At 40.8% G+C, this 25,577-nt stretch overlaps 1 protein-coding gene and 1 long non-coding RNA gene across 2 annotated transcripts; one reads left to right on the top strand and one right to left on the bottom strand.

Moving 5' to 3' along the window:
• Positions 1-36: 36 nt before the first annotated feature.
• On the bottom strand, positions 37-21,172 carry DHX32 (DEAH-box helicase 32 (putative)). The gene is made up of 11 exons (XM_032115968.1): positions 20,335-21,172; positions 18,489-18,679; positions 16,490-16,862; positions 14,416-14,661; positions 12,179-12,278; positions 11,905-12,063; positions 4,482-4,673; positions 3,324-3,473; positions 2,151-2,341; positions 1,131-1,312; positions 37-405 (listed from the first exon to the last, which is right to left on the bottom strand). The coding sequence occupies exons 1-11, from the start codon at positions 20,602-20,604 to the stop codon at positions 213-215; spliced, it is 2,247 nt and encodes a 748-aa protein (XP_031971859.1). The 5' UTR covers positions 20,605-21,172; the 3' UTR covers positions 37-212.
• On the top strand, positions 16,744-20,177 carry LOC116447159. The gene is made up of 2 exons (XR_004241501.1): positions 16,744-17,519; positions 18,408-20,177. It is a non-coding gene; the product is annotated as an uncharacterized LOC116447159 (long non-coding RNA).
• Positions 21,173-25,577: the final 4,405 nt, after the last annotated feature.

Here is a 25,577-nt window from a genome sequence, read left to right as displayed (position 1 = left end):
TGTATTTTTAACCAAAGCTAAATCATGAGGCTTTGTTCCAAAATAGTGCATTCAACCACTTTTGTTGAGAAAAGTGCTTTTTCTTTTTGTTTCTGCTGTTAAATACATTTCTATCAAAAGTTTGAAATATTTTCATAGGTTAAGGTGGGGAGGTACTTTGGATATATTGCTTTTATTTATTGTTGCCCACTATGTGATAGTTCAGTCTAAAATCACTGAATAACACATCTCTGCTCAGTAGGAGTTTGGGGAAATTCCTCATTTTCTTTGCTGTTATTGTCAGTTTTCTGTTCCTCCTTTGTGGCTGAAACAGGTGCCAAGTGATTGATGACTTCCTGCAGAATATCCTTGCTTTCACTTGGAGGAAGATTGCTGAAATAATACTGAGGTACCAGCTCTGCAAATCTGGGGAGGAAATTAAACAAAACCTTATTAATTTTTTAATTGAATTTTGAAATATTTGAATCATTATTTCCAGGCATATATAAAAGAAGCTACAAAGTTGATATTTCAACCCAAAACTCTGCAAGAATCCAAGAGTCTCTCCAAGATGCTTTCAGCAGCCTTGCATTGAATATCCTCAGCCTGCACTTGAGGTGCAGTGCAGTTCCCAGTGCTGCAGATTGCATGAAATAGCAATTTCCCTGCTTTAGAACAGAGTGGCTCAATAGCATTATGAAAAAAGCTCTCCTATAAACATGGGAAATAGAAAAGATGGGAGAGTGAAATGCATATTCTTCATGTAAAGAGATTTTTGCAAAAGGAAGGCTCTGGTCTCTCTCTGAATTCATAAACAGTCCACGATTCAGCTGGCTGGGTACAGAAAATATGTTAAGAAAACGATTTGCTGGAAAATCGGTTTTCAGGGAACAAAGACCTTCCCAGCTCGATTAATGTGTGAGTACACTGCTCTGGTAACTCTGAATTTTATTTTCTCTGTATTTTACTTTGGAAGAAACTTTTGCAGCTAATAATGTGGTGTTTTTCAGTTGATTACAGTTACAGTGGCAAATAGAATAGTGAGGGCCTGAGATCACAGATCTTCCCTTTTTTATTTTTTTATCCCCCTAAAGTGAGGATTTTGTGGTGGAGTTAGGAGTGAAGGAGCAGCTTCATCACAGTTCACTTACAGATGGGGGGAGATCTCAGAGATGACTCTGATGGAATTGCCTTCTGAGATGCTGAACTCGTGGAATAAAACCCACTCTGGAATCCTCCTGGTGTTGTAATAGGATGAGAAGGGATGGAGCTGGGCCACTTGTTTGTGTGTTAGCATTAAGTAGTTCCCTGAGCCATCCACATCACGAGCCATCTAAAAAAAAAAATTGAGAGTTGTCCATTATTTAATTGATCAGTGCCTAGTAGATTAAAATCAGAAATTAGACTTCCCTTCAGCTACTTTTAACTGGAGAGGCTAAACTTCTCCTCAAATTTGTGTGGGAAAACTTGGGACTGGATACCATGAAATGAGACTTAAAAGAAAACGTTGGTATATGTGTTTGAAAGGAAGCTGCAACAAATAAGTGCAAAAGTATCTGACTTTGGCTTTGAAGGGTCTGTGTGAAAACATACGAACATATTTTCTTTAGCATATATACTTGTCATAGGCTTTTAAATACAATGTGTCAGCACATGAAATGTGCAGTTGGGAGGAGTCATTTTTGTGTTGGGGTGGAGCACAGGGATGTGAAGGAAAGCCTGGGGACTCAGGTGGGAATAAATCAATCTAGTTTATATTTACAATCAGAGGGTGCCTTCCTGAGATGAACAAGCTGTGTATTACATACACCTAAATATATCCAAGTCATTTCTCTATTTCCAGGCAATTTTCACAAAAACAGCTTCAAAAGGGGAATAATTCCTAAAGGAATATTTCAAGTTCAAGAGTTTTTTGAGGCAAAAGAGTTCTTTGAGTGAAAGGCATATTGGCAGTTTTCTTATTGCTGTGTGGAGTGTGTGAACTGTGTGCAGTGAGAGATGAACCCCAGAGAAAAGGCTGGAATGGGCAGAAGTGTTTGATACACTGGGAAAAAAAATGGCTTTTATCCTTTCTGGTGATCAAGAGATTTCACTAATGAACTTAAGTTTTCTGAAAGCATTCTACATAATTTAACAGTGCAGGAAGATGAAACCACAGTGTTTTTCCTTACATGCATGAAGTAACCAGATAAAAGAGCTTTCTTAATGCTTAGTAGATTTTCTTCTGATCCAAAATCTGGTTCTGAAATGGGAAGTTCAATGCGCTTCATAATCTCCACCAGCTCGGCTCTGATCATCTCTGCCATGCTCAGAGCAGAACAGCTCAGGAAATAATCACGGCACCATTTCTCATTGCTGAAGTCTGTGGAGGAAAAAAACCCAGTGTTTTGACTTAAAGCAGAACCTTACCAATGGGTGCAATCCACAGAGATGCTGCTCTGTGAAATGCTTTTGCACTGCTGCAGATGATGCCCAAAATTCTGGCAATGAGCCATACAGACAGCTTAGGCTCAGCTTGCAAAGTAAGTGGGCAATACTTGATATCCTCACTTAGTTTTATAGAACTGCAGCTATTTCTTTCTGAATCAAATCCCTTCTTTGCTCTAAGTAAAGCTTCCCAGAGAATGAGTAGCAATTCTATTTTTCAGGCCTTAAGGATTCAGGCCAGGATATGGAGCTGAAATCACATCTGTGGTGCTGGTGCTGATCCTGCATTTGGGTAAAGGACTGGTTCTCCTGGAGCTCCCTTCAGCATTCCACATGACTGAACAGGAAGGAAGAAATCCTGCTTCCCTGTCTCAAGTTTTTACTCAGTATGTGCAAATGTATCCCTCTGCTATCTCGGGCTAAATGAAGCAGAGCAGGATGTTTGAGCACAGGAAAATGCAGTGAAGAGCTTCTGCTGCTCTGCAGTCTCCTGCCTTTTATTTGGCCTCCTGTAAATGCAGACTTTGCTACTTTCCACTTTTCCCTTACATTTTCCTTTCAGTTCACAGCTATCAAAACCCCACCAGAATTGTTGGGCTGTTGGGGGAATTGAGGCCCTCCTCAACAGCTCTTATTCATCCTAAGCTTGGATTTTGTGCTTCTACAGGAAGAACCATCATTCTGGTTTTGCACAGCATCACGTCAAAGGACAATTGGAATAGTGGTTATAGATCCCTGTTGGGTAAAGGATGCTCTCTTAGGTAGTTTTTAATTAATTAATTAATATTCATCAGCAATAGCAACTCCCATAGGTTTCTTCCTGCACATCAGCAATTCTAGAAAGAATCATCAGATCTTTGGGTTTGTTTTTTTGGTTTTGGTCCCAGTGGGCTTCATTTTGCCTCGGGCACACTTGCCTGGGTCTGTGGGGTTGGCAGTGGCTGCCTTGAAGGCGTTGAAGACGTTGATGAGGGTGAAGTGATCTCCTGCAGGGTGGGAGAAGCGGCGCCAGCAGGTCAGAGCGATCTCCTCTGTGCCAGGAGGGGCGTGCAGGAAGCAGTTGGGAGCTGAGGAGAAAACCAAGTCAGTTTGGTTTTGGTGAAGACACAGAGGTGCATGCACAAAACCCCACGGGTATTTTTGGGTTTTTCCTTCCTCAGTTGCCTTTAATCCCCAGTGTTGGATTGGTGCTGAAGAACTGAACCTGCTGCATTCACTAAGGGTTTATTTATGGGAGTGTCCTTTCAGTCTTGTTTAGTTAATGTGTGCTGCAAACACAAAAGCAGGTGAGCAGCTTTCTCCCAGGCTGATACCAAAAATGCTGCATGATGGCACAAACCAATTTATCCAGAATCCAAACAAAATATTTCTTTTATAGAAAACCACTAAATTTATTGATTTAATGCCTTAATTTGCCCCTCTGTGTTGAAATCTGTGCTTTCCAGTGCATTTTACTTTTGTGTCTTTTGAGATGGTTGACCTTTTCTAAAATTGAATTGTGCCTATGCTCAATCATTTACATTTGTTATATGTACTTTAAAAAATTATCACAAGTTAAAAATCAACCCAGTTTGGGCATAAAAAGTTGTCCTGCAAGGAGATCAACTAAAGCCTCTTGATATCCTGTGGTTCATGTGTTTGCTGCCTAAGGCTCCAAGGTTATGTTAGTTTTATAAAATATTTGAAGTACAGAGACAAGATCACAAAGAAACTCTTTCTAGGTCAACAGTTCAATGTTGTTTTATAATTAGAACTTCCCCTAATTTGCTGCACCAACCTGTAACAAATGTAGATTAATATAAGAATGTTTCATTTTGAAGGGATGTTTCTGACAAAAGGGAGGAAGCCTGTGGGCAGCTGAAGGCTGGAAATGGAATGCTCTGTGGGAATTCCTTACTTAGGTTTGATTGTATCCTTACAGTCAAGACTTGCACAGCCAGACATTAATTTACTTGAAATAAGCAGGATGAGAATAACAAAAATTTGCTTTTGGGTTGCTTTTGTGGATAGATTTGGAAAGAGTTTGGATTGGGCAGGTGGCACAAGGCCTGCAGTGAGAGCTGACCCGGGAGTACCTGTTACCATGGCTGCAATGGTGAGCATCTCATCCACACACTCAAATTCACACGAAGCCAGCAGTGCCTTGGACAGCTGTGGATCCAGGGGGAATTCTGACATAATAATCCCAAATTCAGAGAGGTTTCCGTCGTTATCCAGCGCTGCCAGATAATCCAGATCTTCCAAAGCCTGCATCAGGCTTTCAGGAGCTAAGGAAAAGGGAAGAGAATTCCGGTTCTTGAGAGTGGCTACACAGAAATGAATGTCTGAATTGTCATTATAATATTTCAGTTGTGTATTTCCTGTGGGGAAATGAGAGGAATCAACTTCTTTTATTTGACAGTGAGTAAGAACAAAAAGTAATGGATGAATGGAAGGCTGAGAAAATTCTGGAGGAAGAAAATACAAGGTAACAATCATAGAGTTGCACATCTCTTTGTTGTTGCTTTTTATGTCAGAACAATTTTTGTCAAAAGCCCAGACACAATCCTGAATTCTGTATTTGCCCCTAGACTGTGTCAAAACTGCTTCCATTTTTGGCAGTTTTCAGGTGGGTTGTTTTGTGTTCGTTCTTTTTTAAGAAGGGTGGTCACATTTGAGGGGTGCTGAGATACAGGACAGGAAAGATCTTTTTTAACCAGAGAAGCATTTACAGAAGTTGTAACTGTTATTCTTGCAGGTATTTGGAGATCTCTTGGTTGCCTTTTTAATTATTATACTTTTTTTACATAGGTTCTCATGATACCAGAAGAAAAATGGGATTGTAGTAAAAGAATCTCCCTAGCAATTGGCTGTACTTTCTCACTCCACAAAACTCAATGTTCAGTTTTCTCTTAGTGTGGGTTATAACTTCCTTACAGCCTCCATGGGTAGAAGTGAGAACAGTGAGGCAGCAAAAATAATGAGGGAATATAGGAAAATGTCCTGAGAGGACAGGATTAAGCAAATCAACACTTAAAATTAGAACTTGAGCAGGTCTGTAGGAAATCTGATGGTGATAAAAGTAGGTCAAACAAGCATATGTGGCTCCAGTTCTGGGGCTGGGGAGAGGGAACCTGAACTTGAAGTTGTCAGGTCTACACTCCAAAAAATTGTTGCCAGAGCATGAAAGACAGAGGTGGAAATTTGGGAACTCTTGAAGTGTGAAGGTTCTTTAAAGTTCTTTCCTCCTAGCTCTTTTCAAAGGCAAATTTCTATTCCAGGTTGTATTGAATGCTCAATAACTTTTATAGGTGCCAGTTCATTTATATTCACAACTGCTCTCCAACCACTGCAGCAACTTTCTCCTTACTCCATTCTAAGGAACTGGTTGCTATTTTCTCAGTTCTATGGATAACAAGTTAAATTCCAGTCCCCTTGAAGCTGGTGGCAGAAATTCCATTGCAGCAGGACTTGGCCTGGTCCCCAGCCCTGAGAAGCTGCGCTGGCCATTTGTCAGCTTCTGTGGGCTGCTGTCAGTCTGCATTTTAATGTGAAAAAAATCCCTGAATAAAATAACCAGACCACAAGCACAGCTGCCCACACAGGCAGGGGGTGTATTTGCACTTGGATCTTCATTAGTAGATGAGTAGAAATAATTTCTTGCATTCGTTAAGAGTGGGAATGTGTCTGGCATCACCAAGATTAAAAGCAAAGCAAGGCTGTAATTAGCTGCTAGGTCGCATTTAGCCACACATTCCCCACACTTTTTGCAAGAAAATCTTGAGATGGGGTTTTAACTTCATTGGCAGTGAACTGTTGATTGCCAGCTCTCTGTAATTAACTACTTATAATCAAGGAAAAAGTAAGATGGGAAGCAAACAAGCACCTGTTGTTTTTAACCTCGTTCTGTTACTCATGTCTGAAGGGAAAAAATAGTTTATTAATTCCCCTTACATGAACTTCTCCAGAACTTCTCCAGCATGTGAATCTGCTAATGTGACTTCAGTTAAGTTTAAAACACCCAGTTTTCAGACAAATTCTCTCAGGAGCCTGTAAATTCCTGTTAAAACTGTGGACCTGCTTCATTTCAGTCTCAGAGTTCTTACCTCTGCCTGTACAATTCTATCGAGAGAGAACATTTATTATCAGATATGTGAGGTTTAATGGCATAAACAATGAGCCCTTGCAAAAGCTAAAGCATCTGAGAAAAAAATACTTAAGAATTTTAAAGAAATGAGAAGTAGCAGCTGATGATGAATACGAGGCAGTGACAGGAAATAAAAATCAGTGATTGAAAATACAGGGAGAGTAAAAGGGTCATTCAGATGTGTAGTAATTACTAGGAAATCATGGAAAGCTAATTCCCAGAAGTCAACAAAGTAGTTTGTGCTAGAGCTCACAAAATATATGGTTATATGGCAGCCAATTTCAACCCCCTGATAGCATCAGTAATTTGCATTTTTATGCCCTAGAGTTAGTTGTCTTGAGATTTATAAGCACAAATTACTTCCCTGTCTTGCTATGAGTGTTCTGGAAAAAAATAGAAAAAACGACTCCTGGAGTTTTATTGCTCTAGAAAGGACAAGACAGTAAAGGTGGATTAGAGCAGGTGAAGGAAGAGTAAAAAAGCAAAAAATAAAAAATTAGAGTAGGGCTTTGTAGGGCTTCTTGCCAGCACCAGCCACTGCTGCCTCGAGGTGTGAACCACGAGGATTTGTGACTCCACTGCTGCTTTCAGAAGAGCAAAGCTAAAAAAACCTCTCAAGATGTGTCCTGTGCTTTCAACAAGAAACTGTCACATCCCTGGAATTTTAGAAGGTATTTCCTAACCTGCTGTTTTCTTTCCCTGGTCTGTGTTCTTTGGCTGCTCAAGACTGGGTTGCTCTGGACTCTTTTCAGGAAAGCAGACCAGTTTTATGTAAATACAGATCCTGCTTTTGATCCTTTTTAGGCTTAGTAAAGCAAATATATAACTAAATGTTACTGTTAGCACTGGAATCGTTTATCTGAGACTTCCAAGCTACTTAAAATTATATTCTTGGTTTCATATTTTTGTAACTTTGATGTGAACAGAGTAAGTTCTGTCTCTAAAGGGAGGTATACCTGTAGTCTTTGGTACCACATCCCACATGGCTGAAAGTGAAATGCTCAAGGTGTGATTAAATAAATTCTAAAGTATTATTCTTGTTGCATTAGGAAGCGAGTTATTTAGGGATTTGGTCAAATTTCTGTAATAAGTGGATATTAGAGATAGGAATGAAACTTAAATTTGATGATTTTTAGTAGTCCATTTAACTGCTCTCCTGTGCTTCTTTGGGGCATCCACAGCTCCTGTTTTCTGGTCTCCTACTCTGCAAATGCTGGGTATATAAAACACCTTTTTTGATAGATTTTTTCCTTCCATGGGAATAACTTAAAAAGTTAGAGCTGCCATGGATGTCAGGTGAAGGGATATTGTCTTTAAAGAGCTGATTCTCTGCCTGGCACACCACAGGTTTTGCAGGTTCTGTTGGGCTGAACAGCACAGAGAGCTGCCAAAGTAATTACTGCAGGGAGAACAGTCCTGGGGAGCGGTGTTTGCTGTTCCTGATTTCCAGCATTGCTCCTTGGATAGCACACTGAAGAGACAGAGGAGTCTATGCCAAGTTTTCCTCATATTATGCACAGGTTTTTCTTCTGCAAGCACAGAAGAGTCAGATTTCCTCCTGATTCTCTTTTTCCCCCTGTAACTTCTGAGTCAGGGTTTTTTATGTGTCTGTTTTGCTCTGAAGCCAGCAGTTCTGTAACTATTATTTTGCAATGATAGTTGATCATTAAGAATTACTTTCCCAAACTCGTACTTTGCAGTCTTTCCATTCCCCCTCATGCTGCTTCATCACTCCTCCAGTCTGGCTGGTGATGGTCCCTGCTGGGCTTTTCTGCCAGCAGGGACAGCCAGGACAGGGCCTGACCTGCCTTGTCCTGACAAAATAGACTGAATGATGTCTGCACACATCATTTCATTGATGAAAGCCAGAATTTAAAACATCAAAGAATTAATGAGTAAATTTAAGGTAATAAATCTGCCCTGAATGGTCTCTGTTGAGCAGACCTTACATGGTGCATTGAGTTTCTGTCTTTGACAGTCCCCAGTGAAAATATGCCACCAATTTATTCTTCTGAAACCATTTGAAATGATATAAATTTATACAACTCTTGTTATTCTGGATGTTCTAGAAATATATTCTCCAGGGGGTTGTAAAAGCATAGCTCTCAAATGTCATGGCATCCATGACCACTGACACATCCTTTAACCTGAAAATTATTTAGGGAAATTGGGAATGAATGCGGAATCTGTAAGTGCTTTCACCTTGACTCCCCACAGGAATTTTACATGGCTTCATCTTTATAATGATTTGCTTAGTTTAGGTAAGGATTTTCCAGCGATTTACAAAAGTACTCAGTGCTGCTGCAATCTATGGGACTGGAATTCTTTTGTCCCATTATCAACCCCAGCAAAGATCAATCTGATTAACTGATCAAAATGTAAACACATCCCTGTTGTAGTGGTACTGGAATCCCACTAATGCACTTCAGAGCTGCAGTGCCAGATTCATTTTCCTCTGGCTCATGAATTCCAGAAAGGGGAACAAGCTCTGCTGCATTTGCTCCTCTCGATTATGGCATGAATTAAATGCAGCAGCTGTAAGCCTGACATGTTTGTTGCTTTCATAATGCAGTAATGAGTCAGAGTTAATCCAGGCTTTTATTTCTCCTCAAAGAGCAGTGGAAAAAAGAAAAATCCCTTGTGCACATTGTTGCTGAGCAGAAATAAAATGTTTTACTGATGTAATTTTTGTTTCTTATCTGCTATATGTTCTCGATGTGCAGGAAACAGATTGTGAAATACTTCTTGCTCTGAATTTCAGCATCCTTCTGATTTGTTTGCTCACCAGTTCATGCCTGTGCCTTACTCTGCCATCTCAGTGAAAACTTTATTTTGTTTAGGAGAAATTCACCTAAAATTTATGCCTTGAGGTGACCACCTAAAAGCAGAGGCTACACAAAAATAAGAGAATAAAAGGTAGGTATTTATACTGGGTCACAGGTTCTCCACACCTTTATAAGTTTGGCTCATTTGCATATCAGGGTTAATTCTCCAATTATAACTTCAGTTAATGATGTAATAACCCCCAGTTTGCCCCCCCCTTCTCTAGGCTTTAGTTTACACATTTTGGGGCCTGGTGTCCTTGGAGAGCAAACCTAGAGAGGGTTTGTTTTGTCTGACCAGCGTGAGAGAACAGTAGTTAACAGGAAACTTCAGAGTTACTCACTAGGCAGTGCAGCATTTGAAAAATACAAAAGCTCAAACCTAAGGCCTTCAAGCCTCTCTCTGTTTCAACTGCAGAGAAAGGTGAGAATGTTTGTTGGACAGAGGAAAGCCCGTGGCACGTGAGAGGTGCTGCAACGTCTTTACTCCCTTTACTGAAAGGGACCTCAGCTCCAAGGAGGTGAAGAGCCATGGAATACTCAAACCCATGGCAGGGGCTTGAAACTGGAGGATCTTTAGGGTCCCTCCCCGCCCAAATCATTCTTGGGCTTATGTGCTTGAAAGCCTGACATGTTTTGAGTTTTGTGAGTTGGTCTAAGACAAGAACTGACTCCCCTGCCAAATGCCTCCCCTCAGTATTCCAGTTTCTTTCAGACAAGTTCACAGCAGGCACTTCAAACTCTGTTGTTCTGACTGTGGGAGCTTTACACTCATCTCTGGAGGATCGTGTAGGGATCAATCTAAAAGTGCTACTAGGAAAAAAAGTTCACTGCCTGCTCCAAAGTGGAAAGCAAGCCAGTGTGTGATGTATCCTGGGTAAAAGAAGAGCTGTGCTGGATCATTAAAGCTCTCTCTCAAATGTTTAATTGTGTAGGACAGGAAGGAGACAAGGAAATTGTGCAGACTTTCTCCACTGCTTTCAGAGGACTCCTGCAGTGTTTGTGGGAGTTTTTCCTCATTCAGGCAGTTTGTCCAGCATTCCTCACACTGTTCAGTAGTTCCTAAAACTGTTCAATACCTGGATGGGGCACTCTTGATGTAGTTAGCAAAAACTTTGTCATATTTAATGTCCATCCAAGTAAAGCCCATACATTTATCAAATGCATTTTTGACACATCAGAACAATGCTTTTCTTCAGCTGCATTATCCAAAAATACAGCCAAAACTTAGAACTCCTACATCTGTGAAACCCTTAAGTGCCTCTAGCATTTCATGCTCTCTCCCCATTGCACCTTTAAATCCAAAAATGCCAAATGCTTTCCCTAATAAAATTTTACTAATTCCTTCTACAGTTCAAGAACAACTTTCTTCATATCCAGGAAAAACACAAATATGTTTAAGTAGATTTTTTTAAAATAGTAAAATACATTTAAATTTGAGTGGAAGCAAACTGTATTCCATAAGCATTTTCCATGCAGTTTTTGTGGATTAAGCACAGGAGGTGACACTCTCAAAGCCAAAAGACTCCAGTTCTCATTGGTTTTGAATTACCATCAGACTGACCATGTTTTTTCTGATTTCTTTTAGGCATGTTTCTACTAAACAAGCAGATGAGGGAAAAAGTAGAATAAATTCTTCTTAAAAATTCCAGTTAACTATCTATTGCAACATCCAACAGTGGGGATTAACACTTTATTACTGATTAATTACAGTGCACAGCACATAGAAGAGAAGTGATCATTCCAATTTTGTGTATGTGCACGAGGAAAGGCAGGACAATACAAAAGTTTTTCTTGTTTGCACTGGAAAATTATCAGAATGAAGCCAGCAATCCCCAAACCAATGAAACCAGGACTATTTCCCCTCACTTTAATGAGTTTCAAAGCAACAGCAGAACTTGCAGTGGCACTTGGGTTTTGTGATAAGCCAGAACAGAGGAAAATATCCTTCTATAGAAAAAACCCTAAATTATGAAGTCAGGGGGAAAAACCAGGCAACTTCCTTCAGACCCTTACCTCAGAATTCAGTGTCTTCCCTGCTTAGTACTGAAAGTGTATTTGGGTTTATTTTATAAGGAATATTGTCCTTAGGGGGCAGCCCATTGTAAATTTGAGGTGGGAGATGCTGGAGGATAAGGAGGAAGCTCATTTCCTCCACACACGTCCCCTAGGTAACAACAGTGGTTTATTTGGGTTGTAAACTTTTGATTAAAGGAATATATTCTGTTGGATATCTGTACAATGCCTCGTACAATGGGGAACAGATTTTCTTTGTGGGTTGCAGGAAAATAATATGGAACCTAGATGAGAAGATATTTGGAATATTGACTTTTCTTTTTTTAACATTCCAATTCCATTCAGATACTTTATGGTCTTTTTTCTAAGTGCTATTGAGCTGAGAACTGCTGTAGCAGGTAAGTGGTAAAAGCAGGGTGATGTTATCACAAGTCCTTAAATAAAAAACGGTCCTGTGAGCAACAGGGCAAAATTAACCCGTAAATAATTTCTAAAATAATAATAAACATATGGCAAATTGGTGCATCCCCTCACCTGGGCTGCTGATGAAGTCACAGTGTGCAAAGCCTGCTATGTCCATCCTCTTCAGGAACAGGACCATGCTGGTGAGGTTGGATTCCTGAATTTTGGCTGGAACTTGTGGCTTCATTTCCTTATAAGTAAATTCTTCAGGATACAAGCAGAAGATTTTCCCTGAAAGAGAATTCAGGAAAATTACCTTTTTTAAAATGCTTCCTCTGCGTGTTGCCACGTTGGTTGTATTAATAATTTGAGCTAATGGATTTAAATTTTGAGCTAATATTTCTACCTGATGGAGACATGCCCAGAATTTGTTTATGCATCTCTGCTTGACTTTGGCTGATAGGCTGGGTTAGAACAGAGTCTGCTCTGATTCTAGGATTGTACACCTTTAAATGAAAGAGATACCAAGCATCAGATAAGTACACAAGGGCTGCAAAAATATGAATGGTCTGCACTGAATTTCTCTCTAGTCATTTTACAGAAAGGGCAGTAACAGTTTTCATTTCTTTTTATTTCAGCAGCTTGGACAGGAGAGCACTCAGCACCCTGACAAACTGACAGATGTTTTGCAGTCACGCTAAGTGTGCTCTAAGATAAATGTTTTTTTTCCTGGAGAAATGTACCTTACTAAAGCAGAAAATGGTCTCATCAAAAAACCCATCAAAAAATATTATTTCTTTCTTCCAGTGACAGAATATCAACAGCTTCTGATAGCATTTTGTTCCCCAACTCCAGATTTTTGTCTTAATACTGAAACCTGGCAATCTGGAACGGGGGGCAAAGGCTTTATTAGAGATATATGATGCCATGTTTTATATTTTTCTTAATTATGCTTTATTTTGATTAAGCTGAGGAGCTGATTCACTCACTGCTCTGGCCACAAGCCTGTAGTGTCCAGCAAGACATAAAACTGCCTGGATAAGGCAGCTTTCCACTCCTGTCTTTTGAGTCAACTCTGTCTGCTTTAAGCAGGGTTTTCATTAAAAAAGATAAAATATCCTTCAGTGCAGGGAACAAATTTCTTTTCCTGCAGGTAAATTGCTGATATATCCCAGCTGCAACACTCAGGTGGGATTTTGGTCTGCACAAAACTTTGCCTCTTCCCTCTGTGCTCAGCTGCCTTTGAGCTACAAAGACTGAATGAGAATTTGAGCTGGTGAGGGAGGAATAATCACAGGACTAAACAAAATAATTGAATTAAAGGTAAAAATTACATCACTGATAGAGGTGATTTGATAGATACCAGGACTGTTGGATCTGTTTTGTTCCCATTGCTTTGTATTTTAAATTAACAAAATTTTTAATTCGTTGAATTTCACTTTGGGCTTCAGGTTATCATGGAAATGAAATTCACTTCTGTCATCCAAGAAAACTGCAGCTGTAGGAATAAGTTTAAGAAGTAAGCATGGTCTAATTGAAAACTGCTTTTAGGCTCTTTGTCCTTGCACACAAAAGTGTGACTTTTTTTTTAGCTTGCCTTGAGACTGAGTTAGTTTATAATTCCCAGTTTAAAACCGTTTAAAATGACAGATTTTTGCAATGAAAATGAAAGGTACTGGTAGTTCATAAGCTTTTCCCTGAACTACTTGCAAGGCCAATCAAGGATTAATGATCCCTGCTCCAAAATTTTAGGAATACCTAACTACAATTTTGGTTATTCCACCTTGTTTTATTGAAAGGAACTGTATTATGTTGTTTCTTTTGCCTGTTACTGGAATATTTACTTTAAGTAGGAAAGTTACAAAGCCTGTAGTAGTGCAGCTCTCCAGTCCATGTTCCTACACAGTTACTCATTCCCTAGAACATCACTTTTGTTGGAATAAAAGAAATGAGAGATTTCTTTTTTTGCAGCTGCACTAATCCTTCCCAGAGTGGAAAACAAGAACTGAGGCCAAACTTAGAATGAACTGTGGAAGATCAAGTATTAATTAGATACATTGCAGCATTTGGAGGTACTTGGATGGGAGCACATGTCCAGGAGGAGCACAAGCAGCTTTAAAAAAATAGAGATTCCCCCTGTGAGCAATTACTAAGTCATTAAATAAGGGATGAGATTAATCTACTAAACCAGGAGATCTGCCAATAGGTGCCCAAGAACTGATTGTATTTTGCTGTATCTGTAAGATACTAAAAAGAGAGTTATGGCTGAAAGGCCAGAACTCAGGTGAGAGGTATTTTGCAAATGAATTGTCATTGGTTTGGTGCCCAACTGAGTGGCAGTTTCAGCTGGGAGCGTTCACCTGGCTTTTGAAACTTCAAAAATTGATTTCTGATTAAAGTTGAGAAGTAATTGTGATTTCTTGCTGGGTTTTCACATGAGATGTCCATGAAAATGATTTAAAGTCTATTAATTTGCTTGTTAAAAATCTCATAGAACCTGTGCTGTGAAAGAAGAGAAAAACATGTGAGCCTCCAGAAGCTATTTGCATTAATCTGAGCTGCACAATTCCCTTTCCCCTGCCCTGCAAAGGCCCTCATGCAGAGTTTATTTTTGGCAAAGTGCTTCTGGTTCCCTTCACTGACCTTTCTTCTCTCCACACCAACATCGATGACAAAGGTCACATTTTTAGTCCAGATCAAAGATTCTCCAAAGCTGGTGGTGAGTAGCACTTTCCTCCTGTATTTTTTGCAGCATTTCTGTTTGTCTTGAGTTGGTTTGGGAGTCAGGTCTTGTTTTGTGGGATATAAAGGGATGGGGATGAGTTCTCCAAGGTCAGGGTTTAAATTGGACTGTTCCTGTCTGATCATCTGATAAGCTTTTTCAATTTCCTGTAATCAAGAGAAATACATTTTTCCTCATGAAATTATTATATTCTTAGTCCAATTACAACACCTCAAATGATCAAAATACTTAGAAACCTGCCTACTTTCCCTTAATTATTATATTTAAGAAGATATAAGTATTGTAAAGGCTTGAATATTTTTCCCCTCATGATTAATAAACTCTATAAAGATTTAATAAAGTCAATAAAATGTCCTTAACTTGTGTTGATAGGACATCACCTTTAAAATAGTTCACAAATCCAGGGGTTGGATATGAATTGCAAAAGTTTTTGTTGTTGGTTTAGGGTTTTGTTATTGAGGGGGTTTTTAATAAGAAATCATTTATGTTCTGCACAATTTTTTGAAAGGCACACAAAAATAATTCATGGGCTTGCTCAGTCTGAAAGGGAATTTTTTTAAAAGCATTTTTATTAGCAAATGTTTTGCAAAATTGAAAAGCCAGACTGAGTTTCTCTTTGAGAGTGGCACCACATTTACAGTAGTTAGAGGTTGAAAGTGCTCTATAAAAATTGTTATAAAGATACAAGAATGACATGTAATAGCAAGGCTGGCAGCAGGGCAGCTCATAAATCCTGATGTTCTTGGTTAATTCATATTTTTGTTTAGTTTTAAAGACAGTTGAGTGCTTGGGAACAGTGAACCATTACCAATATGATACTTTAAATCACAGTTAAACAAGAATTCATGGGATGTTCTGGTTCATAATGAGTCTTCTGTTCATTGTGAGGGAGAAAAATGAGTGATCTCTTCTCAGCAAAGAAGAAATTCTTATTTTAGTTTTGAGGGTAATCTGCCTGTCAAAAAAAAAACCTTTTAAGCAGAAATAAAACTTTCTTCCCAATCCTTTGATATGGAAAGGGTGTGTGTTTTTCTCTGACATTACCTCTTGTAAATAAGGGGACTAACACAGAGAATTCATTACTTCATCATTTGTAAAAGTTGTGTCTATGAGGTTTAAAACTGATTATTAACATTATTAAAAGTGTTTCATATCCATCCCCCTTTTTACAGTGAAAAGCAGCAAACATCACCTGGGTAGTTTATGGTAAATTATCTTTGCTTGTGAAAAGTCATTATTTCCTGGTGAATTTGTTGTTCTAAAGCAGATTTAATGACACACAGTGGAAGATTGGGGATTACAATCAGGATAATAATAATAATAATAGAAATATTTATTTGATTGTCAGATTGCTTTGACAGCTATAAAGGACCTGCTGGTGCAGTGAATTTAGGGAATCACTGCTGTCTGCAGAGATTCAGAGGTGCCACTATTTAGAATGGCCAAGCCCATGCAGATTCCTGGGTTTTCTTTCCCACCTCTGGAGTGACATTTCCCTCTTGCTGTTGTGCACACCAATGGATGGGAAGTGGAATCCAAATGGAAAAATCTCGTTGGGATGTTTAAGGTAAAAACATTCCTGTGCAGTAGGACACTGATGGAGACTGGACCTGTGTCCATGTGTCCATTGCCACAAAACAGGGATAACACCAAGTGTGGGATGCCCAGCGCCAGGATAGGTTGCAATGTATTAAATCCCTGCCCTTGTGGCCTGTGCCCCTGTGTGCTGCTTTTTGCATCACAGAAGGATGGTGGCCTTTCTGTATAGAAAATGTATATATTAGTTGCACAATATTTATGTGTTATATAGATATTTTATAGTGTTATGGATGCCATGACTTCTTTGAAGGAAAACCCTGAAATGATAAAACCTGGTGGCACATCTGCTGTCTTAGCTCCTGGCAATATTTATCCGTCAGATAAAAGCACACATTTCCTGATTAAAATCCCAAAGAGAACAGGTTAATAACTTACTTGCTCACATGCCAGGAAGATGACAATGTCCCCCTTCTCTTTGGTGTGGTGTATCTCAAAGAGCAGCCTCAGAGCAGACAGGAAGGGGTCCCTGTGGATGCTGCAGGAGTACACGACCTCAGCGCGGTGCCTGCTCTGCACTCGGATCACCGGGGTGCTGCCACAGAAATCCTGCAGGGTGCTGGACATGTGGGGGGCAGTGAGGATCACCAGCCTCAGCTCTGCTCTCGCTCTCAAGACATCTTTCAGAAGGCCAAGCAGTGCATCTGTTGCCACAGTCCTTTCGTGCACATCATCCAAGACAATGACACCATAATGGTTCAGCAGGGGCGTGGACATCATTTCCCTCTGGAGCATCTCATCTGTGCAGTACCTGCAGCACAGATGCACAAAACTCTACCAAGCTCTTGGAAATTATTGTGAGAAATGAATTCAGTTTCTTGGGGGCAGCTTGGTTCTTTGTGTTCCAACAAGAAAGATTTGATAAGAACAGAGAGTACTTTGCAGACATATCACAGCCTCAGTCACATGTTTAAATCCTTCCTTAAGCAGCTACAAACCCGATGCGATTCAATGCCACTCAGTGGCACGGTGGTGGAAAGGATGCTCCAGGCAAAAGCAGAAATACTTCTGCCCTAAAATCATAACCTATTCATCTTCCAAACTATCTAAGCGTATCACATGCCATAAACAATTCCTGAGCTAGGAACTAATCCTTTTAGAGGAAGAAAAGAAGGTGCACTTGAGGCAGAGCCTGAACCAAGATGAGCAATTAACTTATACCAAAAGGCCCTTCTCACTTCTATCCCTGCTGCTGGAAGTTTTTTAAAGGATATTATTTTTGTTGTGTTGCTCAGCAGGACTTGGAATTCTTGAAGCAGGTTTTGATGTCTGAGAGGAAGGGATTCATCTCCCTCACAACAGGAGCAGCTGCAGGAAGTTCTGCTGCAGGATGAGGCTTAAGGAGTTCTCCACGGAAAGAGAAAGGACAGGCAAGAGGAAGAGTGGTGGAAATCGATTTTCAGAAGTGGTGAGTATCCTCTTCTGCACTGGAAACCAGTAGCTGAGAAAAAAGCTTGTGATCTGGATATCATAGTTTGTGCCTGCCATATTAAGGACCCAGAGAAAATAACTCTCATAACTTTCTGGGAGGCTCAAGAGCTGAATCCCTGTGTTGCTGCCATCACCGGCCTGTACTTACTACATTAAGTGCATTTCTTATCTCCCAAAAATCCCCCTGGATTCTATTTTCCTCTTGTTTCTGGGTATACCCTCTTTTAGCCATGTTTTTTGATTGCTTTTGAATTTTAACCTTACTTTGGGAAAAACTATCCTATGTTCTCTTATGGTAATGGACACTCCTGTATTGGAAAATAGAAAAAAAGAGTAGAGGAAAAGAAATAGCGGTTACTGAGGTGCTTAATGAAGTTTTGCATGGACAGTAACCTTGCCCTCTTAAATCTCTACTTTGATTTAGCAGAGAATGCCTCCTTTAAGCCTTTTAGTTCTTATTGAGTCATCCCAAAATCTCTGAAGAGGAGACTGAGGGAAGAGCTTATTGCAGTCTAAAACTTCCATGTGAGGGGAAAAAAGTGGGGGCGGGTACTGATCTCTGCTCTGTGGGGGTCAGGACTGAGGGAATGGCCTGAAGTTGTGCCAGGGGGGATTTAGGTTGGGTATCAGGAAAAGGCTCTTCCCCCAGAGGGTGCTGGGCACTGCCCAGGCTCCCCAGGGAATGGGCACGGCCCCGAGGCTGCCAGAGCTCCAGGAGCATTGGGACAGCGCTGCCAGGGATGCCCAGGCTGGGGTTGTTGGGGTGTCTGTGCCGGCCCAGGAGCTGGAATGGATGATCCTGGTGGCTCCCTTCCACCTCAGTACATTCAGTGATTTTAAAATACTCTACACCTTTACAAAGCAGCTTTGACCTGCAGCGCTGTCAGCCGCCACCTCCTCCAGCTACATCTTGGCCCGAAGGCCTCCAACCCCCAAACGCACCAACCTCAGGATGGTTTCAGCGGTGCCGCAGCTCTCCAAAGGCACGGAATACCCGACCTCGTGGCCGAGGTTGACGTCCATCTGGTCAGCCACGCGCAGGGCCAGCCCCAGGGCGGCCTGGCGGAGCACCTGCGTGCACACCACGGCCCTGCGGGGCCGCACGGCCAGGCAGTGCTCAGCACACCACTGCGGGACCTGCAGGCACACCGGGACACCAGGGGTTAGTGCTGGACCTGCTTAGCTGGGACTGGAATTCCGAGCAATTGGAATTCTTTCAGCCCCATGGAACAACTCAATCAAGCTGGGCGCTCGCTGCTCGCCGGCGGCTGCGCCACGCACGGGAATTATCAATGTCAGCACCTGGGATCTCTTAAATTCTCAACAGGGACTGGAAGGTTTATCTGGGAATTGTTCCGCTGGACTCAGGCGAGTTGGAATTTACTGCGGAAGGGGCAGAAGTGGCCTCTGGGGAGCAGGTGACAGCAGGGTCACTATGAGAATGTGCTGATGGATCCAGCGAGCTCGGTGCTGTTGAGTTCCGAGCTGGCTCAGCAGCAAACCTGCCCCTGCTGCTCCATACCCATGGAAAACACGTCCCAGGAAAAACAGGATTTCAAGCTGACAAATGTCACAGCCAATATCTGTAATTTCAGATGAATTACTCTGCAAACAGAGATAACTGAAACTGAACTGCTGCAGGAACTTACACAGCAGCTCTCTGATTTATATATTTACATAACATCAACACTAGAAAATATTCATGTGTTGTTGTTATGAGAAATTAAAATTGCATTATAAATATTATTTTAATGGACATATTAGGTTTCAAATCCTTAATTTAAACTAGGTGCATCAACCACATATAATTTATTTCTGGATAGTTATATGCTTTTCTAGAAATGCTTAAAAACCAAGCAGCAATGTGCTACATCTTATCAAAGGTTCAATACAAATTTCCTTGTTAAAGGGCAATTTAAAATCTAACATTTCTTAGCAAGTTGTTTACTATTACACAAGTTTTTTGTGTGTAAATTACAGTCAATAACAAGGGGTAAATTCTTGGCACTCCAAAAGTTATTCCAGGCCCCAGGTGGGTGTGTATCATTTTTATTGGAATGTAGGAATTTTCAGGGAGAAGTGTGATGTCTCTGGTTCAATATGTGATCTCTAGAAACGTCCAGCATTGAAGTCTCTAAGATATATGAAATGCCCTGCAACAGTAAATATCCTACAGCTTTACCTGCAAGAAAGTTTTCTCCTGATCCCAGTCATAAACAATAAAATTTTGGCTGGTAACACTTGAAAATTCTTGTCTGCTCACTGTGACAACAGACCTGGGTTGTTATATATTGTTAGAGCAGAATTTCATAGTCCTGGCTGATATTTGTGTGCTTAGACTCAACTGAGATCTTGGCTTCAGTGATGTCTTTTAACATGAGTTTTGTAAAGTAATTTTGTGCTGTTGCAGAGAACATTTGCTCCTGGCTGAAGGGAGGGAAAGACCATTAATTCTCCCTGAGAAGCAGCCCTGCTGATTTCAGTCCTTCACTCCCTGAGAAATTTTTTCACCTTCTGACAAACCCCCTGTATTTCTTTCCTGATACAGCACCAATCAGAACCAAAACTCAAAGTGGAAATTCTTTTGAGTACTAGAAGAAAATTATTAAAATGTTTAAGGTATTTTAAATCTGTATTTGACCGCATTAATCTTTATTCACTTTCTGTATTTCACTTTCCCTCTCTGGCCTTAATACTTGGATCACAATAGTTATAGTAACTCTGCAATTCATACCTCATTAAATGTTCTAAAAATACATTTAAAAACCCCCAACCAAGTCTGTTGTACTGACCTGGGAGCTCTTGCCAGTCTTAGCATCTCCTGACACAATCACAATTTGATTATGAAGCAAACTTTCCATGAAAGTACATTTCTCCTTCCATATTGGAAGCTCTTCTCTCTCTTTCATCAGTCTATAATAACGGGAGGAGTAAGGCAAGCCATCAAAAGGATTAAGCTCTAAATCTTCTCCACAGACAAGTATTTCCTCTTCATCCCCATCGCTGCCGTCGAGCAGTTCTGAAAAGCAGTGGTTCTCTGGAGAAAAGGTTAAAAACTCCATTTTTCTTACATATATTATTCCCAGCAAAAGCACATTAGTGATGAAAGGAGTCCTTTGTGTGCTGATTGATCATTCTGGCCCTCTAAACCTGAGCAAATCCATTTTTCCTCACTCCAGGATTAGTATTTCACAACTCTTGGGTTTAAAAGTTCAGGCTCGGGGTCCAGCTGCCTTTGTGGTCTGCTTGTCCCACTCCGGGTGGTTTAACAAGCCCAATGAGCCTCGAAAAAATATATTTTAAAAAAAATCACCCAAAATCTTCCAAATGGCAGTGATGAAAACAAAAAGATGTTAAAGAGAAGCTGAGCAGCTTTTGCACTTCAGCGTTAAGCCCAGCCCACGAGTCCCAGTGTTTGCTCTTGTCCAGGCTGGGGAATAATTGGGAAGAGCAGCTGAGCCTGACCTTTGTGGCTGCTGTGGGAGGCTCTGGAGTGCTGATTGTGATTGCAGGGCTGGCATGTGGGAGCTAATCCCGGCACAAAGGCTGCACCCCTGGGTGCTGCAGCACCGGGCAGGGCTCTGCCTTTGCGCTCTTTGCAGGGTTTAACAAGTCAGAGTGGCACAGGCTCTTTTTATGCACCCTGTGGATGAGCCCAGAGGTGTTGGGAGGCTCAAACAGCTTTTGCCACAGTTAAAATAAACTTAAAACACTAAAAAAACCCAGAGTGATGTCAGTTGTAATCCTTCAAGGGCACCAGAAGTGGCCTTGAAAGATGGTGGAAGAAAAAAATTACTGATATGAAGCAACTCCAACTCTGAGGACTCAAAAGCAACAAAATAGTTTCCTAATCTTAGCTGAGCTCTACTGTAAGACAAATATTAAATAACACTTTTTGTTTTAGCTCCAGAGGGAAGTTTCCTGTTGAACCAGGATGCTGATAATGTCCAGTTTTCATGCTCAGTTAGGTCATTCAGCTGGATTTGGATTCCGCTTTTCCTCTGACCTTCATGGATCCCTCTGATCCGCCCTCTGGTTTGTCTGATTTTGTGTTACTTCCCTCCTTGTTTGCTGTTGTAAACTCCCTACCCTTGAGATTTCTGCCTCTCTCAAATGGGTCTCAAATTACTCAATAAGGCATAAATGTCATGAGGGGATTGGAAGTTCACTCCCACAAAGGGTTTTTTTGGTAAAATTCATCTTAAAATGACATGAAAGATTTCTTTCTGGTAAAATTAATCTTAAAATGCCATGCAGCAAACACGTGAATTGCTATTATTCTGCATTTTTCTCATTTTTCACATATTTAGCAGCAGCAGCACTCTGTGCTCTCTGATTTCCTCATTTGCAGTAGAGGCTCATCTCCTAAACCCTGAGAACTGGACAGCAATATTTCCTGGTCCACTGAACAAATTGGAATTGTCACACCACAGCAATTTTTTTTTGTTTTTCCTTTTTGGTACGTGTAATACAAGAAAGCAGATTAAAATGTTACCAAACCAAGAAGAACATTTACTATTTGAAAACGAAATATTCTGAAACTAATATTCCTTTCATGATAATGTTTTAACAGACCAGGTTGTTGACTGATGGACATTTTTTACCTCTGCTAAAATAGGTCCTGTAAAACTTTAGTTTTCTTTTCAGCCAGGCCCTTGAGGACTTACAAGATGTGCATTTTAACCTAGTACAGAAGGATTTCATTAATTCTAATAAATAACAGAAACACTCTCTGCAGATGAGTGCTTTTAGTAAATGAGGGTATAAGCTGCTTTCAAAGATTTCAATGAGAACTTTGCTATTGATTTAAATTATACATTGTTGTGCAAGTGCTGATGATAATGCACTCTAGGAAAGGAATAAATACCACATAACATATTCTGGATAGTTAATAAAGACTTCTTAATATGTAGGTGCTCTTTGCAGCTTTGCTATTAAATCCTTCAGGGGAGGAGGATTTTCTGTGTGTAATTTAAAAGGATTTGGATCTGTAATACTGATGGCATTACAGAGATCTTTCTTCCCCATTTTTCTTCCCACATTTCAGCAGAAATATTTTGCAATAGCAATGGGAATTTAAGGGTATCACTTCTTCTGTTATACCCCAAGAATGTTGTTTCAATAGATGGGTTTGGATTAAATTTACTTTATAATGTAGTGAATAAAGCCTGTGAACTATGAAGGTAAAACATCCTGCCTTTTAAAAGCAGAATTGCAGTTTATGGCTGTTAAATGAGAACCAGCAGATGCTGTCAAGAACAGTTCCTCTTTCCATCCTGTTTTCCAGCACAGACTCTCTGATGCCAAACTCCTCCAGGGCACATCCAGTGGGATGTGGAACAGCCTCTTTGCAGCTGGAAGTGGAGGGGCTGCTCCTAACCTTGAATTACTTCTGTCCTGAAGGCTTTGCTAATTTTCCCTTCTAGCATAAAAACCCACACAAGATGTGTGTTGGTACATTTTGATATTTCCTCTTTCTCTTTGTGCGGCTGATCCATGACCCGATGTCTCCCCTGCACTTCAGATCAGGAGCTGGGATTCAATTTGAGCTTTGTTTTTCCTAATGAGGCCAACCAAGGGCTGAGTTTTACCTGCCCAGACAACTGAGGTTAGTCCTTGGGATTGGATTATCTTGCTGAGCCTCTGTTTTTGCATGATCTGAGACTGTTGGACTCCAGGGGTGTGAGTGTGTCCAGGATCAGGAGAAGCCCAGGCTGGATCTGGACCTGCAGCTCATCATCCACAGCCCAAGGCAGGGGCTGCAAGGAGGAAAGCTGGGAGAGAGCTACATTTTGGCACATTAAATCCTCATGGAAGATGTTTCCTGAGATAAAAGTGGGGCAGGGAATGGGACAGGGGTCTCCTAGTGCATAATAAAGCTGATCCAGTCACCTGTGTGAATAAAGCAGGTGCAGAGACTGCAGGGGCAGAACCTGAGGTGAGAATGTCACTGTGATTTATGGAGTCCTGCTGCTGCAAATGACACTTTAATAGTCTCAGCAGGAATTTTTGTTGTTGTTTTGGTTGCTTTTTATGCTGCTGTGAATATGAAAGCTTGGTGCCTGGCCAAGAGACAGCAAATAAATGTGAAAAAAACCCTCATTTGAAGACTCTGTTACTTGTCTCTTGGCCACGGACAGCAGCATTTAACCTTGCTTACACTGTAACTAAATTACACTTTATTGAGCAAACTGTAAAACCAAACCAGAGAATTTTCACCAACAAGAGAGGCTGCAGCAGCACAGATGTGTCACACTCCTATTGTGTTTTAATTTCCACTTAAGATCCTGCTGTCTGGTAAAATATTACTTTTGCATTACTGCTCTTAAAAGTTCTGACAGCTAGTGATGGATTGGGGTAGAACAAAGTGTTTCAACTCAGGATATTAAAAAAAAAATCTAATTTTAACTCACTGGTTGCCCAGTATTGGATGGAAATGTAATAGGAATTGAGCTGAAATTGTGCATGTTTATGCAATGTACTTGGCTGGGATGTTATTCCAGGACCTTCAATCCCAGGTCAGCTCCAGGAAAGAATTGGGATGGACTGGCTTAGTGTGAAGCACTGTCTGAATGCCCTTAGTGTTCAAAATTAGAAATAAAAGACAGCTCAAACCAAGTTTTCTTTGTGTATTACCATATTTATCACCACATTTGCTCAATAAAACCATTGGTTATTTCATTATCTGCAGTAAAGCTGGGTTAGGACACCATCCACAGAACTGTCAGCCCCACAGCAGATCTGTGTTTTTATTCCTCATTTGAATGAGGACAGAAAAAGCAAACTCGTAGCTCTGGGTGCCTTTTGCAAGTACATTTTTTCCTGAGCTGTTTCAGAGAATGGCTTTAAGCACGCTTTAAACACCAAGACAATTTAAGACAGATGATAGGAGGCCTAAGTGGAATTTTATTCTAATTTATTAGGGTGGTTTTTTTTTATTTAATGGGATATCTTAATCTGTTTTCTATTCTCTTGCTGTTGTTTAGAAAAGCAAGACCAGCTTTGTGTTCTCAGTTCATTAGTACAATATTCGTGTGTGCTACAGACTTAACGCTTTCCAGAGCCACAGGAGGAGGGAGAAGTAGAGACAATTCACAGGGAAGAGAATAAAGAATATTTTGAATTTGGATTAAAATGAGATGAAGAGTCAGCTAAAACAGTATTAGTACAGTTTGTTCCAGATGACAGCAATGAGGGACAAGGAGTTTGGGTGGGGGCCAAAATGTCTGGTGAGGCAGCAACAAAAACTGGAGTTGTAGCAGGGCAGGGAATAGGGAGACATTGGGCTGTTTGAGAGAGCTGCTTTGAAAGCTGGTGAGAAACATTCTCTGGAAGTTTCCTGGTACAAGTTGGGAACTGTATCAGTGAAGATACTGCTGATGTGGGGGTGTTTTTCTGTGAAGGCAGAAATATTTTCACAGCCTGGAATGTGAATTTGTGGATTTTGAGGAAATAAAGGGATGTTGAGTGGTGAAAGAGGAAGGTGCTCAAAGCAAGGGAAAATGAAGCAGGTGGGGTTATCACAGATAAATACAGGTGGTAATAAGATTTATGGGCAGCTGACAAGGTAGCAGGTGGAAGGCAAAGCTTTGGTCACCCAAAGGCTGTGGCAGGGGGTGAAAATGAGCCTTGATTTAACCCAAAGGGTTGGAGAAGCAATTATTGGGTTATTCAAATGACCTGGCCCAAACGAGGAGATGTTTCCAGCAGCAGCAGAGGCGGCTGCAGGCACTGGCAGAGCTGCTGTGTCAGCAGCAGGGGCTCAGCCCTTGTTTGGGGAATTCACGGCTCCAGTTTTCTTTACAGCTCTTGGCAGCAGGCGTGAAACTTTGAGAGTGTTCATTGCCGCTCTGATGGATGGAGGAGTGAGAAGCTTCTGTACTCCAGAATTAATTTTCTGTATTCTAAGGTCTTCGAAATGCCTCTTTAGCATTTGATTGATGCGGCTGCTTTTTATGTTTGCCCAATAAAATATATTACACACACACCCCCCAGGTGTTTTCGTGGCACAGGTGTCTGCCTTTCCCTGCACTGA

Source organism: Corvus moneduloides, chromosome 8 (assembly GCF_009650955.1).
Source record: "Corvus moneduloides isolate bCorMon1 chromosome 8, bCorMon1.pri, whole genome shotgun sequence".
NCBI lineage: Eukaryota > Metazoa > Chordata > Aves > Passeriformes > Corvidae > Corvus > Corvus moneduloides.
Note: the sequence above shows the minus strand (reverse complement) of the source record. Positions and strands in the feature narration are given on the sequence as shown.